Source organism: Bubalus kerabau, chromosome 15 (genome assembly GCF_029407905.1).
Source record: "Bubalus kerabau isolate K-KA32 ecotype Philippines breed swamp buffalo chromosome 15, PCC_UOA_SB_1v2, whole genome shotgun sequence".
Classification (NCBI taxonomy): domain Eukaryota; kingdom Metazoa; phylum Chordata; class Mammalia; order Artiodactyla; family Bovidae; genus Bubalus; species Bubalus kerabau.
The window spans coordinates 38776088-38795083 of record NC_073638.1 but is presented as its reverse complement, the minus strand read 5'-3'; the positions used below and the strand labels follow the sequence as shown (position 1 = coordinate 38795083).

The 18996-nt window shown below is 47.0% G+C and overlaps 1 protein-coding gene across 14 annotated transcripts in view; it reads left to right on the top strand.

The window, feature by feature from the left end:
- SPON1 (spondin 1) overlaps positions 1-18996 on the top strand; it is a 361745-nt gene that overhangs the window by 26986 nt on the left and 315763 nt on the right. For 3 of the 14 annotated variants that reach the window (XM_055548546.1, XM_055548545.1, XM_055548544.1), the window contains 2 exons: positions 2820-2926; positions 3332-3421. The exons of 3 other annotated variants lie outside the window; for them this stretch is intronic. In XM_055548546.1, the coding sequence (XP_055404521.1) occupies positions 3367-3421 (55 nt within the window). In that variant the 5' untranslated portion in view covers positions 2820-2926; positions 3332-3366. Of the gene's footprint in view, positions 1-464; positions 1292-2819; positions 2927-3331; positions 3422-12637; positions 13853-15521; positions 15938-18996 lie in introns of those variants that run through there. 8 more of the 14 variants (XR_008702989.1, XR_008702987.1, XR_008702988.1 and 5 more) reach the window with 8 other exon arrangements.

The window sequence follows — 18996 nt, the reverse complement described above, 5'->3', positions numbered from 1 at the left end:
CAGACATATACATAGTCTACAGACTTGATGATGTAAATCTGGATGATAGAGTAAGAATCCAAAATTATACATGTGGGCTGGAATGGTGGACTAAATAAGGTGGTTGTTGTTTAGTCACTAAGTCATGTCCAACTCTCTTGCGACCTTATGGACTATAGCCTGCCAGGTTCCTCTGTCCATGGGATTTCCCAGGGAAGAATGCTGGAGTGGGTTGCCATTTCCTCCTCCAGGGGATCTTCCTGACTCAGGGATCGAACCCAGGTCTTCTGTGTCAGCAGGCAGATTCTTTATCACTGAGCCACCTGGGAAGATACAGAGCCACCAGGGAAGCCCCTAAATAATCTTAGCTATCATTTATTAAATATCTTCTGCCTGCCAAATAGGACACTAAATGTTTTCCATAGATACTCTCACCCTGTGAAGAGTTCTGCAAAGTAGGTCTTCTTATCCTTTTCATTTTACAGATGAAAAAAACCAAGACTCCAAGAAGTTGAGTCACTTGCCTAATGCCACAGAGCTGGAAGTGAAAGAATTAGTCTTATCCTGGCATACTTACCTTCAAAACCTACTGTATTTTCCCTGTGTAACTCTGTTTTTCTATGCAAGTAAATGTAAACAGAACTGTATTTCAGGACCAAGCACGAGATAGGTAAGAAATAGGATGGGGGGGAAGCAAGTAAGAAAGGATTTGGAGATTTTATTTGGCAGAAAGGTGTATGTGGATGTTTTTAACTTACTTGGAAATGCATTAAACAAATAAAAAGCACTGATGGACTGGTAGGGTGATAGATGGGATTCCGTGGTGGCTCAGGTGGTAAAGAATCTGCCTGCAATGCAGGAGATCCCGGTTCAGTTCCTGGGTTGGGAAGATCCCCTGGAGAAGGGAACAGCTACCCACTCCAGTATTCTGGCCTAGAGAATTCCATGGACTGTATAGATGGATTTGTGCTAAAGCAAGTGTAGTAAAATGTTCAGTGTGGAATCTAGTCGTGGATATATGGATGTTAATTGTAAAATTCTTTCAACATTTTTGTATGTTTGAAAATTTTCCTAATGAAATGAAGGGGGAAGTCTATGTAAATTAATAGCATGATGTGGGCACATTTAGATGGGGAGGATAGATTCCCTTCTTGGATAGCACAGCCAGACCTTAAATTCTGTATTTTGTTTGAGTGCCAGCCTTTCTGTGTTTGTGACAAGCTGTAATATGCTCCTGAGAAAAAGAAGAGGGGGATTATGGGGTTCAGAAACCGTGTCTAACCTGGAAAAGAGAAGAAAAGAGTACAACATGGTAATTCTCAGAATATGCTTTAAAAACTATGTATTAGTTATCTATTGATTTGTAACAAACTAAATCAAAACTCAGTGGCTTAAAACAACATGTATTATTTTATGGTTTCTCTAGGTTGGAATTCAGAAGTGGCTCTATCTTGGGATCTCTAATGAGGTTACAAGCAGAATGTCAGTAGGGGCTGTAGTCATCTGAAAGCTTGACTGGGGTTGGAAGATTCACTTCCAAGACAGCTCATTCACAGAGCAGAAGGTTTCTGTTCCTGTTTTGTACGTCTCTCCATAGGATCACATGAGTGCCTTCATGCAGTGGCAACTAACATCACCCAGAATGATCTATCAAGAGAGCAAGGACAAGTCCTTTCAGGACCTCATCTCTGAAACCACACTCCATAAGTTCTGTATTAGTCTAGTCATTAGGAGTGAGTCTTCTCACCATGGACAGAGACGGGTGGGCTACAGTCCATGGGATCACAAAGAGTCAGACACGACTGTCAGACTGTCACTTCTAACACTTAGAAGTGAGTCACAGGGTCCAGCTCACCCTTAAAGGGAGGGAAATTAAACCCTCCCCTGTGAAGAAAGAAGTATCAAAAAATGTGTGGACATATTTAAAAATCACCATAGTCTGCTTCTTGGAAGAGACTTAAGCTTGTTCTATAAGAATCCTAGGGAAGTATTTCTTATTTAAATAGAAAGAAAATTTTCCTAATAGAGTTGTCTAAAAGAATGGGAAGGAGTTTTTCTTCACTTGAGAGATCCAAAAAGAATCTGAGCAGTTAACTGGAGCTGTGACATTCATTCTTTTATTCATCAAGTATCCCTAGAACATTTACTTAGAGTCGCATTATGTGGAAGAACTGTTGATACAATAGTGGGCAGAACAGGTGGGCTGCCTGCAGTCATGAAGTTTACACCATCCTAAGAGAATGAACAATTGGAGAAGGAAATGGCAACCCACTCCAGTGTTCTTGCCTGGAGAATCCAAGGGACAGTGGAGCCTGGTGGGCTGCCATCTATGGGGTCGCACAGAGTCAGACACAACTGAAGTGACTTAGCAAAGAGAATGAACAAGCACATCAAATAATTACAGTTTGTGATGAGTGTTATGAAGGCAAAAAATAACTAGGCTACTGTAATCTCAACTAAGGTTGTAGGGAGATAATTGACTTACAGAGTTCATAAAAGAAAGAAATGCTTGAACAAGATCATCCTATAGATTCCTTCCAATTATGATGGTGGCCACTCATCCATTCCTTCATCTATTTTTCTTTATTCATTCAACAGACACTGAGTGTATACTCTGTTCGGGGCACCGGGCAAGGTAAAAGCGGTACAAGGTAAACAGTGGTGCCTTTTAAGGACCTTGGGGTCTTGTGAGAGATAAGATGCGTATACAGATAGTGGTCCCGTGGGATAAAGCGCTGCAAGCTTTATGCACACAGAGCTTGCTGCACACAGGAGCAATAACCCTGCCTGGGGTGTTGGTGAAGCCTTCTCAGAGATGCCATTTGAGCTGTGTTTTTCAGGACAAGGAAGAGGACTGACAATTAGCATAAGAACATTTCTAAAAGGTCAGCATCCCACATACCAGGACTTATTAAGAAGAATGAAGGAATAGAGACAAAACTGAAATGTAAGTTTAATGAGTTAATGGAGCTTGATGAATGAGTGCACTCTGTATTCTGGCTCTCATATCACTGCATTAAATGCACTGGGTTGACAAAGAAAATCCATTTCACATTTGAATCTTCTCAAGAGAAACTCCAACACTGCAGGCTCAGCGCAGCTCTGCTCCTCTCACAGCAACTTCCCTCGTGGCTCCCTGCTACAGACCTTCTGCCCCAGGCCAGATAGCCCCCTCACCACTGTGCCACTGCTCCGAGCTCCTATAGTCAGTGCTACTCAGGGTGCCTTTCTCCCTCATCCCTCTAAATCCAACCCCCTCCATCAAGTCTCACTGTTTGCCCACGGATTTCTCCCCCTGTGCAAGGAACACAGAGATCATTTGTCTTAATTGGCCCTGAAATGTGTCTTGCAGATCTTTGTGGGCTCTCAAATAGATTGTGACCGTGGATGAGCCAATCACCTAACTTCTCTATGCCTCAGTTTACTCATCTGCAAAATGGAGGTAATAAATTCACCCAGATTGTTACAAGGATTACATGAGTCCATACATGTGGAGCATTTAGATCACCACTGCCTGGCTCATTGTAAGCACGTTACGACGGTCCACTGTGATTATTACAGGACAGGTGTGCCCTCCTGTCCTTCAGGGATCTGAGAAAGGGCTGAAATTTGTCAATGTCACCACGGTCTGATGAATAAATAAAATGTGTTCTATTCTTACTCCCTCTTACTGCTCAGACCAACAGACATGGTTCCAATTTTCTAAGAGAAATAATTTGGAGCTGAATTATGTTCTGGGGACTTTTTTCCTAGGTCCTAGCTCTTTGTGCTCTGCATACAAAGTAACAGTTGGATGCAGCTTATTTAGAACCACAACCCCATCCATAAACCTGACACTTCAGCAAATATATTTTCCAGATTGGGAGAGGTGCAAAACTTGGGCCACGGCTAATTGGAAGACAAAGAAAGCCTTTTTTTTTTTTTTTTCATTTGTAGCACATGGAAACTTCATTATGGTGGGAGGAGGAGGGGAGCATCTTTCTTCTGCCCTGTTTTGGTTACTCCTATGTATTCCCTTATGCATTACATACCCTTTCTGGCCACTTCTGTCATCTTCTCTCATGCTCTGTTGTCTTTTACTGTGTCTTCTCCTTCTTCCTTCTCCTTCTCTCTTGTCTTCCTCATGTCTACAGGCTATAAGGATGTGAATCCATTTTATCCTCTACTTTTTTCTCTCAATGACTTTCTCCAGTCTAGTCTTACATGTGAGCAGAGGAGCTGCCAATCTGCAAGCCCTGGAAACTCCCCAAGACCACAGGTACCTGCTAGGTTATAGAGTCTAGAATCCACTTCCTTGGTTCATCCTAGGACACCATTGTGAATATCCACACATGTCATTTGATGAGCCTCATAGAGGACACAAGAAGATTATTCTTTCCATTAGCATGCTAGCAAGGGTATCAAATTGATCTGTTGGTTTGGAAATCAGAGCACAAAACAGAGAGAGAGCAACACAGGACAGCTAAGTTTTGAGAATCTTTCACATGGAACTGTGGACACAGAACCCTAACAACACCCAGGCCCCCAGCTCCCATCAGTCATCTGGGCTGGAGACCTATTGCCTCTGATAGTCTGCTGGACATCCCCCACTGAAAGGCCTCTTGTTATTGTTGTTCAGTCACTAAGTCATGTCCCACTCTGAGACTCCATGGACTGCAGGATGCCAGGCTTCCCTGTCTGCCGGGGTCCAGCCCCGGCTGATCCAGGGTATTCGAAGGAGAGACGGCATAGGTGAGGGTCAGGAAACAACTGCTTAATTACACGTTAATTAAGGATACAAAGAGTAATAGAATGAGGATAGCTCAGTAGGAAAATTCAGTGGAGAAAAGAGGCTGAGGAGCTTGGTTTACGCGGGAGACCAATAAAACTTCAAGACAAGAAGTTTGCACCACTTACGTAGGCCGCAGGCATCCTTCCGTTCTCCCGAAGGAGAGGAGACACTGAGGCCTCCCCGGTCGGATCTTAGAAGCCCAGGCATAATTAGCAAGCATGGTGGGTTCCACGCTCCAGATGGAGACTCAGCCAGAATTTGGGAGAGAGAGTGACATGGGGAGACCAAGTTTTGGTGAACAAGGCCCGCACTTTATTTTCCAAAGTAGTTTTTATACCTTAAGTTATGCATAGAGGATAATGGGGGAAGGGGTGGAGTCATGCAAGGACAGCAGTTCCTGGTTCTAATCTAAGCCAGGCTTTCAAACTTATCATATGCAAAAGTTCAGGTGATTGACATCATCTTCTGGCCCGGAGGCCTGTTAACATTTTAAGAAACTTATTTTTCTCTAAAGGTGATTATTCCAAAGTCAGGCACCAGCCTCCAAAAAAGCATTGGACAAAGCTGCATTTTACATTTCTATACACCCATTATATCAATCAATACACTGCCAAGGACACAGTAGGTAAGGAGTATGGAGACTTAGCAGCAAACATTGGCCCAACAAGTGAAAAACCCTTCACCAATACAATTTCTAATCAATCTTTTAACTACTCAAAGGAATCTGTGTTTAGGCAGTTTAGAACATCTCCTGCCTCTCACAGTTGGGAGGCTCTGAACAATCACATGTGGCCGGAAAAACCTATTCAGGCAGGCTAGAGGATTTCCAAAGGAGTTTTTAGGTTGAAACACTGTCACACCCAGGAATTATTAACTGGGGCTGTAAGCTAACTCTTTTTTCAGAGAGAGGTAGTGGGGGACAGCCCCCCGTAAAGTCAGAGGTGTAGGTGAAAGCACAAAGCAGAAAGTAGGCATACTCTGGTTTGGGGGGTAGATGCTCGAGAATTTCCAGGGGGACTCCTGAGGCTCCATCCTGCCTTTGCGTATGCCGAGCCTCCTTCCTCATGACCTTTGTCACGGGCGGAGTTCCTCACGCTGGCTCCCGGCAGTGATAGAATTCCAGTTGAGCAATTACAGATCCTCACTCAATATGCAATATGCCGGCTCCCGGCACCTGTCCTTCACTCTCTCCTGGAGTTTGCTCAGACTTGTGTCCATCGAGTCGGTGATGCCATCCAGCCATCTCATCCTCTGCCGTCCCTTTCTCCTCCTTCTCTCCATCTTTCCCAGCATCAGAGTCTTTTCCAGTGAGTCGGCTCTTCGCATCAGGTGGCAAAGTATTAGAGCTTCAGCTTTAGCATCAGTCCTTCCAATGAATATTCAGGGTTGTTTCCTTTAGGATGTACTGGTTTGCTCTCCTTGGTGTCCAAGGGACTCTCAAGAGTCTTCCCCAGCACCACAGTTTGAAAACATCAATTCTTTGGTGCTCAGCCTTCTTTATGGTCCAACTCTCATATCCATACGTGACTACTGGAAAAATCATTGCTTTGACTAGATGGACCTTTGTCAACAGAGTGATGTCTCTGCTTTTTAATACGCTGTCTAGGTTTGTCATATCTTTTCTTCCAAGGAGCAAGCATCTTTTAATTTCATGGCTGCAGTCACTGTCTGCAGTGATTGGGAGCCCAAGAAAATAGTCTGTCACTATTTCCACATTGTACCCATCTGTTTGCCATGAAGTGATGGGACTGGACATTAATTTTTTGAATGTTGAGTTTCAAGTCAGTTTTTTTTTTTTTTGAGTTTATATCAATCATCTCATACCATCCACTATCCCTACCAGCCCATGGTTTCCCTTCTTGAATTCATTATCTCAGGAAATTATACTACCACTGACATCCGTCACATGGCCCGTGTGAGAGCCCTCATAGTCATCCCTGACTCCCTTCTCCCCTCTGCACATCACCATGTACCTAGTCCTGTTCACCCTACCTCCTCAACAACACTTCGTGTCATTCCTTCCTGTCCAGCTTTAGCCATGGCCCTCCTCTGGACTGATGCCATACGTCCCTGCCCCCAAACTCTCACCAACCATCCATCTTTATCTGGTGCCACTGAAAAGGTCATTCTGTCACCCCAAGGACACAGCCTGCCTTTTCACACCTCTCTGTCTTTGTACTAGCTGTTCCCTCTGCTAAAATGCCTATTCCCCTTGTCCAACTGGCAAGTCCTTATCTATCTTTCAAGGAGGTGTTGAGTGGCTTTTCAAATGTTACCTTTTCCTGGGCTCTCACCCCAAGCAGAATTAGTCACTCTGCTCCGTGCTTTCAATAATACTATCTGGTTTTTCATCTTAGAAATATCTGCTTTATCTGTCTCTGCAGCTTTTTGAAGGCAGGAATTTTGTGTTGTCTCTGTATCGCTTTCCTCCCAGTTAATCAATAAATGTTTGTTGAATGAAAAGGTTGAATTTCATAAAAATTCATTAAACACATAGTTCATGCAGACACATTATTCTAAACACAGTGGAAGGATGTTGGACTCATTATTCAGTGACTTTCTCAAAGAGCAAACAATCTAGTCTACCACAGACCCAAGGAGGTGACCTTATGAGTGCCTGACTGACTACTGCTGCACGTTCAGCTTACTGTCACCAGGTGGCAGTAGTGTGCCGCGGTCATGTGGTCCAAATTCTGGTTTCAGAACTTCGAAAAGGTGGCTGCACTTGGTCCGGGTTGCTAGATTTATAGCAAGCAAGCCACAGGGGAAATGTGGTCTGTGTCCACGTTCTGGACATGACTGAATTTGCAAGAGTTTGTTCTTGGGAGCTGCCCACACCTGTACCTGGCATAGATGGTACTGCATTCATACATGATACCCTCTCTAATTAGAAAGCCAAAGCAGGGAGACTGAGACATCTCCAGACTGGGACCAGGTCTACATCTTAGAAGAGCCCCCCCCACTGCCCCACCCCATACACACACATACTGTGTGCTTCTCTTTAACTTCTTCCAGTGATGAACTTCCATTCAGCTGTACAATGACAGGGACCTTACTGATGGCTTTTGTCTACTTCAGTTCACACAAAGGCTATGATGAGGAGGTCCTATGTGACCTCTGTTGGAACAGTTTCAAAAAGACTTGTGAGCTGTTGCCAAAGTTCTCTGCAAGGAAAAATGAATGGAAACAGAGAGCAGAGACAGCAAGGAAGAACAACTCTTTTGAAAGTCTGGTTCTGGGGCATACTGAGAGAATAGCTGGAGAGGGCAAGGAGGGCAGTGAAAGGTCCAGTGTCATGCCCAGTGCCACCTCAACCCGGCCCTCTGCTCCTACCCCCATCCCAGATCGGGGAGATTCACCCAGGTCTGCAAGCTGAGAATGCGGACAGAAAGGGAAACTGAACTATGGGCAAGCCAGACAGGGGATCATAACCAGATAAGTGTTCAGCAGAAGGCAGGAGAGAATGAAGACAGGAACACAAGCAGGGGGTGAGTCTTGGAAGAATGGAAGAGTGAAATCCCTTCTTTTAAGGCAAGAAGTGCACTTGGGTTTCACCAGAGTTTGGTTTGATGATAGAGGAGACAGCAGTTTGAGGACATTCATGCCTAATATCCTTTCTTTGAGGGTGGAATAAGAGACTAGGTTATCCCTCAAAGAGTGAGAATAGCAAGGGTGATACAACAGGCCTAAAACAGCAAGGACTAGAAGGAAGAGAGAAAGCACTATGAAGGATAGGAAAGGAAATTAAGAACTTTGGTTGAGAGTAGAATTCATGAGTTTGTAGAACAGCAATTGGAAGAGTTACCATGTTTTTTTGCAGCAGAATTCAGAAGTCGGGGATAGTTCCATTGTTCTTAGTTGATCTTGAAAAATAAAAAAGGCGGCCTAATGAAGTGTGTTGGTGAGGATATGGTGAAAATGGTTAAGCATGATGTCCAAATTGGATGGGGAAGGAACTGCCAACAAGATGGGCTGGGAAAATCAGAACTGATTAAGCAATTGGAGGTCTCAGTGACGGAGGGGTCAAGCAAGGGAGTGATGCAATGGGACCGCTGAGAGTGGAATGAAGGAGGACCATTGGGAGCCACTATTTCCAAGGCTGAGGATATTTCTGCAGGGGAGGGCTGCTGATATGGAAGGACCCCAGCTCTCTTGAATAGAGGGGGTTAGAGGGGTAGCTAAGTATCATTAAAGACTTTCCAGTTTCTAAAAACGATAGCATGGGTGAGGATGGGCTGGAAGCCAGTGAGCCACTTGCAGAGTTCTTTGTGGCTGCAGGAAGTGACCTGAGACTGTAGCTGACGGAGGTGGGATGACGGAGGATGAAGGAGTGTAAACTCAATATTGTGAGCTTTCAAATGAGAGGGACTTTTGAAGGCTCTTCTAGGATGCTGGTCTGGATGAAGCAGTGAAAAATAGGTAAGGTAAAACTGAATGGAGACCAAAGAACTGGAGAGATCAGGTGACTGGAATAACTCATACCTTGGGTGGAATTGTAGGATGGAGCCAGTGAACTTCAAAATTCCAAAGGTAGCATAATTATATACAATTTGACTAATGCTTGGAACATAACAGGTGCTGGATAAATCTCTCTTCAGTTTGTATGTTTTGCTTTTAGAATTTTAAAAAGTTGTATTTTTATATTCACTGTCCATAACTTGGACTCAGAACCTACTGGCTTCCTGTGGACAGCTTCTGGACTTTTCTTCATGGCAGATCACAGATAGGTTGTTCAGTACAATTCTGCTTTCTTTGTTCATTGTCCATTTACTTTCTTTTTCTAAAAACACCTTTCCATAAAATTTCTGAGTATACCTCTATGAGTTATAGGAACAAAGACATAACATTTCTGGATTCTTGTTCTATATTAATAACAATACTAATTTTTTGTGTGAATCACTTTCAAGTTTATAAATTGTTATCTCAGTTACTTGTTTGTTTCTCAAAACCCCAGGCAGTAGGCAGGGTAGCTATTACTTTTTCCCAGTTTGTACATAAGCAATTTAGACAGGAACCGTGAGCTTCCAAGACCACTCAACTTCACAGCCAGAACGTGGGAAAGCCAGAAGGAAGCCTTGCACCTCAAGTCTGAATTATAAGCTGCGGTTCCCTAAACAGCAGTTTAAATTTGTTCAAAGTGCAGATTCAATAGGTCTGGGATGGGGTTTTGGAATTTGCATTTGAGAGCAAACATTTGATGCTTGTGTTTCAATGACCATACTCAGAAAAACAATAATCTAGAAACTTCTTTTTCCCTTCTTAGAAAAAAAGAGAGGCTGATCTCACCTCTTACCAATCAAAGGAGGTTTTTCTCTTTTTTTTCTCTCTTAGAGAAGTGGAGCCCCCAGCTCTTCTCTTCTGTGACCTACCCACACACACTGATAAAGTTAATTATCTGCCCTGGCTAAATGACTTTCCCTAGCAACACCCTAGCAACTAACATCAGCTCTGCCTTAGGCTACAAAACTGGAAAGAGATTTCTTGAAGTCCAGTGTATTTTACAACAGAACGAAACATCTGAACAGGAAATTAAACAGAAAGTAAACTGGATTCATTGCTAGGAGATGAGACATAGACATACAAGACAGTTTACAACAATCTACTGAACACAATAGTCAAAATAAGAAACTTTCTTCTCACAAGTTATACTGAAGTCTGGAGGAGAGACTGCAAGACTTCATTCCATGGAGGAGAAGAGAATTTCAATGGGCAGAAGAAGGGAAGACATCCTAGGTGATGGGAAAGCTATAAACAAAGTTTGCCAATTCTGAAAAAAAAAACAAAAACAAAGTTTGCCAATTCTGAAAGTGGGGAGTACAGGGGATCCAGCTGGGGAGCACTGACAGCTCAGTCTGGAATCTATGACCAGATCATGGAGGGCTTTGAAGTTCACTTGAAGAACCTGGACTGCATCAGAGGGTCCTGGGAGGCTGTTATTCACAGAACAAATACTTATGGAGCCAGGCACCATGATGTGCATGGAGGACACAGTGGTGAGCCCCAGAGACAGGCCCAGCCCTCATGGATACTGTAATCTAGTGATGGAGACAGACAGTGAACAAACACCAAATGTAAAAGTCAAACATAAAAGTGACCATATGATTATAACTCAACACTTCCCTGGTGGCTGGTAAAGAATCTGCCTGCAATGTGGGAGACCTAGGTTCGATCCCTGGGTTGGGAAGATCCCCTGGAGAAGGAAAGATAATTATAAATCTTGAGAATATTAAGAGGAAGATATCAAGTTCCAGGAGAGCATATAAAGAGGGGCAGGACCTATTCACGGAAATCTGGAAGGACTTCTCTGGGGAAGCAGTTTTGCGCTGAGATCTGAAGGATGCGTAGAAGTTGGTTGGGGGAGGATGGTGGGTGGGGGAGACAAAAGCACTGGATTCTAGGCAGAGAGAACCACACAGACAAAAGTTCATAAAACTGAAAAGCCATGGTGGCCAGGGATCATGAGAGAAGGGGCGCATGGCCCTGAGAGGCAGATCAAGCAGGGCCTCAGAGGCCACATTAAAGATTCTTTGTTTTGAGAGCCCCGAAAAGCCAGTGGAAAAGGATTTTAACTGAGGGATTGACATTCTAGTCTGCATTTTAAAAAGGGTCACTCAGACTTCAGTTCAGAAGATGCACTGGAGGAGAGAAAGAGTAGACATGGGCAGCCCAGTTAGGAGGCTGAGAGATGATGACAGCTCGGACTGGTGTGGTGCCAGAGGAGATGGCCAAAAATGGGCACATCTTAGAGGGAACTGGAAACTAGTGACTTGCTGATGGACTCATTCTGTGGAGAGAGCACGGTGGTCTGACCGGACAGTAGAGCCGGGTTAGAGAAGTTTAACTTCAGTAGAGGAACTGCAGCTCCATGGGCTGCTTGGAGCCTGCTGCAGTACCCCCAGTGCTGGGGTCACCACTGCGTAGAGGAAAGAACCCTATTTTGTTGTTGGTGAGGCCTGTTTTGAATCCTGGTTCTTTTCTTCCTTATTAGCTTTGGTACCCAGACAGTAAGGGGCTTCCCTGATAGCTCAGTTGGTAAAGAATCTGCCTGCAATGCTGGAGGCCCCGGTTCAATTCCTGGGTTAGGAAGATCTGCTGGTGAATGGATAGGCTACCCACTCCAGTATTCTTGGGCTTCCCTGTGGCTCAGCTGGTAAAGAATCCACCTGCAATGCAGGAGACCTGGGTTCGATCCCTGGGTTGGGAAGATTCCCTGGAGAATGGAATGGCTACCCACTCCAACAGTCCATGGGGTCGAGAAGAGTTGGACACAACTGAGCGACTTTCACTTTCACCCAGACAGTAAATTCTGTAGGAAAATAGGGGCTTCCTTGGTGGCTCAGCGGTAAAGAATCTACCTGCCAATACAGGGGAAGCAGATTCAATCCCTGGGTCAGGAAGATCCCCTGGAGCAGGCAATGGCAACCCACTCCAGTATGTTTGCCAGGGAAATCCCATGGACAGAGGAGTCTGGTAGCTACAGTCCAAGGGGTTGCAAAAGAGTAAGACACCACCTAGCGACTAAACAACAACAATCTGAAAAATAGCAGAGGGGATGGGGCCTCCTACCTCAAGCGGTTTTCCTGTCAATGTTGAATGAGAAGTTAAACTATTCTCTCCTTCCCTGCTCCATTTCCGCCCACCTCCCTGTAGATTTGAATATGCTGATTTAGATGAAAAGGCTTTCAAGAACACATAATTGAGCTCTGGGATGTAAAATAAGCTCCATGAAGACAGGAGCCACATTTTCTTTATTTTGGTAGTTTGCTATCCTCTGAGATAAGATCAGCTACACTCTCCTGAACAACTTAGTTTGTAGTGTGTATCTCACCATTGTAATTGGAAAAGATTCCTGTAACTATGTATTTAAAATATCTGCCTCTCCCCTAGATTGTAAAATCCACAAAGGCAAGTAATTTGTCATGTGTCCCGTAGAGAGCACGTGGAGCACATTGGACATGGATAAATGAATGAATTTTTGTTCCCTCTGGAATCCACTACTCAGCACAGAGTTGGCCCCGAATCTGAACTCAAGGACAGCTTGCTGGGTGCACGGGACTGTGCAACGTGGAGTCTACATGAAACCTGAGCCAGTCCAGCCACGATGGAGATAATTCACTCAGGACACAGAAGTGAATTTGAATGGCAACTCCGTAAAGGAAGGCTGCTAGCTGGAGCAGGTGCTGCTAAGGGTCAAGGAGAGTCAGGCTGAGGAAAGAGCATAATTGGCTTCTGCCAAGGGGCACTGCCAGAGGACCTCTGAGAGAAGGTGCCCTCTTAATCGTGGCAGGGAGACCCCAGCACGTGGATTGGGGGCAGGCGAGGAGGAATGGAGGCCTCCAATGCAGATGGCTCCTCTGGGCTGTTTGTGATGTCAAAGAGAAAAACTTGACCTGGAAAGCAAAGAAGATTGCTTTTTAAATGTAGGCTCTTGAGGTGTGTTGACAGCCCAGGAGAAGGAGAGGGTGCTTAACCAAAGCTTCTGAGAGTGCTTAGGATGCTTGAGCACACTGAGGGCAGGCAGAGGCATTACCAGCATCCCCAGGACAGACCTGATCTCCATTCGTGTGATACCCAGGGCCAGGCCCAACTGTTGAGCCTGGGGGTGGAGGTCAGGCCCAGTATTTTGTATGCCTCATTTCTTTTAACTCTCAGTTCAGTTCAGTTCAGTCGCTCAGTCATATTTGACTCTGCGACCCCATGGACTGCAGCATGCCAGGCTTCCCTGTCCATCACCAACTCCCAGAGCTTGCTCAAACTCATGTCCATTGAGTCGGTGATGCCATCCAACCATCTCATCCTCTGTTGTCCCCTTCTCCTCCTGTCTTGGGACTGGATGCCATGATCTTTGTTTTCTGAATGATAAGAATGTTAAATGTCATTTAACTCTAGCACCCTCTAGAAAAAGGCTATATTAGCCCACAGGTGTACATGCACCCTTTCTGAGCAGGAATCTGAAGCTTGGAGAGATTAAATAACTTGCTCAAGTCTCACAGTGGGTGAGTGGCAGGACTAATTTTTTGTTTGTTTGCTTTTTAATAGGAAGATGATTGCTTTACAACATTGTATTGGTTTCTGCCATACATCAACATGAATCAGCCATAGGTATATATATGTCCCCTCCCTCTTGAACCTCCTTCCCACCTCCCACCCCATTCCATTCCTCTAGGCTGTCACAGCACCAGGTTGAACTCCCTGTGTAATACAGCAGACTCCCACTGGCTGTCTATTTTACATATGGTAATGTATAGGTTTCAGCGTTACTCTCTCAATTCATCCCACTCTCTCCTTCCCCCAATGTGTCCACAAGTCTGCTGTCTATGTCTGCGTTTCCATTGCTGTCCTGAAAATAGGTTCATCAGTACCATCTTTCTAGATTCCTTATGTATTTGTTAATATATTTGTTTTCTCCATCTGACTTACTTCACTCTGTATAATAGGCTCTAGGACTAATGTTTGATTCAGGTCTGTGCCCAAGGAAACACTGGAGGAGATTCTTGCACCTGGCTTTCTCTGTCTGGCTTTGGGGTTGGTGCCTGAGGCTCTGGCCAGTGAGCACTCAGGCTCAGCTCCTCTCCAAACATCTGTCACTGGGGACTGGGAACCTAAACTAAAGTCTAAGCCAAGAAAACACAAGCTTTTCTTTGAAACTTTCAAAATCTCTCTCCAGGCTCTATGAGGACTTCCCTGGGCTATAGGCATTTTTGTCTTTGTGGGCTTCTTCCTTCATAAAACAACAGTAAACATTATATTTTATGACTGTGTAAATCGAAATATAAATAAATTAGTACTATATAGTAAAATATTTTATTAGATCTAAATATTTTTTTTTTCTTTTGATTTTAAAGAGACCATTTTCAGGAATCGCCAAAAGTATTACAAGCCATAGCACTGTACCTACAGGGGCCAATGGATGAATCATTCTTGCTCCTTTCCATCCATCAGTCTGACCTGTTCCAACACGCTATGAGAAGGGCAATAAAGTCAGATAGCCATGGCATCTGACCCTGACTTAACTGGTCAAAAGCCTCAGTTTGCTCCTCTGTAAAATGAATGAAAGTAATGTCACATTTATTCTAGGCAATGAGAGTGGAGAAGGTGAGCAGATGTAAGTAAACCTCCCAGAATATGGCCATGCACAGAGGTGAATGATAGTCGCTAGTTGGGGCTGACCCTTTGCAACCCCAAGGACTGTAGTCTGCCAGGCTCCTCTGTCAGTGGAATTCTCCCAGCAAGAATATAGCAGTGGATTGCCATTTCCTTTTACAGGAGATCTTCCCAATCCAGGGGTTGAACACAGGTCTCCTGCGTTGCAGGCAGATTCTTTACCATCTGAGCCACCAGGGAAGCCTACTATTAAGAGACATTTCTTGACTTAAAGACAGGTCAACTTAAAAAGTATCAGCAGATACAGGCTTGACTTTATCTTATAAGCTATAGACAGTACATTAGAATATGGCACAGAGTAGGTGTGCAACAAAAGTTAGTTCTCAGTCTATCCCTCCTTGGAGCACCCGCCTCCATAGGGTCCGCGGGTTGGGGTGGCAGCCTCGTGGTGGCACAGAGCCCGCAGTGTCCCTGGACCCTATGATTTCCTCGCCAGACCCTGGGAATTCAGCGTCGCAAAATAAACACCACCGCGCCGCTAATCGCCAGCTCAGAAACAAAACAGCGCTGCGCTGGGGATCTGGGCAAAATCAGCCCTCCCTCCTCCTCCTCCTTCGCCGCCGCCCTCCCTTCCTCGCGCTGCTCGGCTTGCTCGGCTCTGCTCAGCGCAGCGCAGCTCGGCAGCCGCCAAGCCCAGGCAGCACGGTCTCCCGGTCGCCAGCACCGGCTCGGAGCTCCGCTCCCCGCCTGGGCTCTGCCAGGTCTCGTTTCCGCGGGGACCCCTTCGGGCAGGAGTCGTGCGGCGAGAGCCAGCGGCCAGGGCACAAAGTTGGGGGCCCGCGAGGATGAGGCTGTCCCCGGTGCTCCTGAGGCTGAGCCGGGGTTCAGTGCTGCTGGCCCTGGCGCTGCCCCTGGCGGTGGCGCTGGCCTTCTCCGACGAGACCCTGGACAAAGTGCCCAAGTCAGAGGGCTACTGCAGCCGCATCCTGCGCGTCCAGGGCACGCGGCGTGAGGGCTACACCGAGTTCAGCCTCCGCGTGGAGGGCGACCCCGACTTCTATAAGCCGGGAACCAGCTACCGCGGTAAGTGGCCCACCGTGGTGTTGGGGGCGCGGGACCTGGCCCCCGGAGGGCGCCGACCGCGCAGTGCCGGAGGAGGGCGCACGGTTCCCAGGCGCACCGTGCCAGCGCAGCCCGCCGAGGGCCCTTCTGTCCTGGATGCCCTATCCTTTTAGCTCCGAGCCAGTGTCCGGCGCCGTCGCGGGGCCGCTGCCAGGAGATGCAGCCCCCAAGTCCGAAGCGCGGTTCCCGGGTGTGGGTCGGAGCTGAGCGACACGTCACTCTGGCCTGGCTTCTATTCCGGCCGGTTCCAGGAGAGCGGTGGAGACTCGCCTTTCTCCAGATCCGTCTCTGGGGTCGAGGGGACCCTGGCTTCTTTTAGTCGGGTCCTAGGCTGGGTGGTGATTCCAGTTTTCCCCACTCCCATCCCTGAAGAAGTGGAAACCAGCTTTTCACATACTGGCCCCCAGCGGGACGGTCATTCCAGCTTCCCTGGACGGATCCCTACAAGAGAAAGGACTTGGGCTTCTCCCCTAACTGGTCCTAGGGCGAGGGGAGGAGAGGAGAAGAGCCCAAAGCTTTTCGGAAGGTTGCCTGGAAAGAACTCCAAATTATTCTTTGACGGTCCCAGGCGAGGGAGAAGACCCTGGATTTCTAGGACAGGCTCCCAGTGGACTAGGAGCTCTAGGTAGTTTCGAACAGGGGAGGGGAATCCAATCAAGACGGAAAGGGAAGCCCAGATTCTTGAGGCCTGCTCCCTGGAGGCCAGAGCTGCTCCCGCAACCCCGAGTCTCAGTACCCACAGAAAAGCGGTCTCTATGCTCCTCAGCTGACAGCCGGCTTTCGAGAGCGCAGAGAGGGGAGGTCCAAAGCAAGTGAGCGCCTCCCGGGCCTGACAGGCAGCTCGACCAGCACAGACCTGAAGACCCCTGACGCCATGCCCAGAGCCCAGAGCCCCTTTCTTAAGCCGGGTCAGGTCCCCATCCATCTCTTCCCTGCCGTTCTCCAGTCAGGAGCCAGGACACCAGGCAGGGAAGGAAGCCTGCCTAGCCTCACGGGGGCTCCGCGGGCGGGGAGTGACAGGGCACGTGTCCCTTCACCCCGGGCCCTTCGTAGGTCAATTCTGGGGCTAAGCAAGGAAGAGAGGGGCTTTGGGGCACTCGTGGGGCAAACGGGCCCACAGCCACCGCCCTTCCATCCCCACTTTCCCGTTCCTAAGCGTCGCGAGAGGAAGCTATGGGGGCGACATTGGATAAAGTTCGGGGTAGTGCCAGCTGGAGCCCGGGTCACACAGGCGACCAGAACCAGGGACCACCTTTCCCAGAATGCTTCTCCCATTTTCCTGGGTTTGTGTTCCCGATTCTCTCCGCCTGGAGCTACTCAGAGCGTAGTCCGCTTGTGGACGCGCTCTATGCCTGGCGGGTAGCCCTTGCAAGCCCGCACGGCTAGGCGGGGTGGGGGTTACCCTGCGCGGAAGGGTGGGGGTGGGGTGGAGAACACCGAGCCCGGCCCCCAGGGAGGGTTGGCCTCCAGCCGGGTTGGCCCGGCTGCCCAGCAAGCCGAACCTACATGCGGTCGCAGCCTCTTCCCCCCAGCTGGGAAACAGCCAGTCCTCTCCGTGGACTGGAGGGAAGTGGGCGTAACCCCACTGGCCTCTTCAGCCCTCCCCCAAACCGAGGACCTGAGTTCCCTGAGAAAACTGCCTCAGCTCCACGTGGCAGCGAAAGAGGTGGCTCCACAGTCAGTCCCGGGTTTAGTAGCTGTGTGACCTTGTGCAAGTCCTTTCATTTCTCGGATCCTGTTTCCCAGTTATTGAAAACAGATGTTTGTCCAGCTACCCTGGGCGGTCTTAGGGAGTAAATAAGCGCATAAAGATGAGCGTGCCTGAGCTACAGTGGGTTCCCAGTATATATTAGTTTGAGTTGTCTATGAGGCCCAAATGGTTTAATAATGGAGGGATGTGCACGGTCAGGTTCATTTTGTTTCTGCCACGTGTGTGTGTGTTTAAAAGTAGGTTTTTTCTGCACTCCTTCAAGCCAGTCTACCAGTGGATGCCAGTTACCTGGTGCTCATGAAATAATTGAATGAGTGAGTGCATGAATGATTTCTCCATATTAGGAGGCTTGCTTAAGACTATTACTAGTTTAGGATCAGGAGAATTTCTTTTGGGGATAATCCAGGCTAGCCTGCAGCCCAAGAGTCCTACTGGGTCTCTATTCCCACATGAATCTTCCCAGTTTGGCTGAGCACTGGCAGTGAGGGATCCCAGCACTGAGATAGAGATGCATCTGGGATTCACATGAACAGAGGGGTTCCATGACGGCCTAAGTATCCATGGACAGCAGGTGAAAACTGGGACTAGACTTTCACCTTATAGGTTATGCCAGCCTACAATGTTAGTCTTCAACTGTGATGCCTGACTCAGGCTGTTGGTGGGCAATCATCTTACCTCTTTTCTGGTGGCTGAGAGATCTTGCAAGAAAGATCTTGCAGGAACCAGGCTAATACCTTCTGAGTCAATACTTCGGATTAGCAAACCTGATTCCACCACTCAAAGTTAGGAAGAAAAGGGCACTGGCCTGGTTTGTGACATTTTCTGTTGGCTTATACTTTCTTAGAATAGTTACGTTAGAAGTAAATCTAATACATTCTGCTCCGGGTATTGACTTAGGGCTGTGGAAATTAACATTCCCCTGGTGTTCTGTTTGCCTTTTTATTTTTTACTGAATTAGGGCCCCTCACAATCTTTGGAATCAATGGCCTGTTTTCCTGCCTCAAACCTTTGTCCTCGGGATTCTAGTTTATCCCCACAGAGCTTCCACTCTCCATGCCCCCACTCCCACCCTCCCATCTCAGCATATCCTTTAGATTTTCTAGACTGGAGTAAAATGGTCACTATTGAAAAAAAAAATTTGAAACATGGGGTTTCTTCTCAACAGTCAGGATCCAACTGAGATGATGATTCAGCCTTTTCCCAAGTTGTTAGCACTATATTGACTGCCTCCTCTCTCCCACATCTCTACCCTCCCTCCCTCTTCCCCTCAATACCACTCCCTCTGCAATAATTGTGCTTTAGAAAGCTC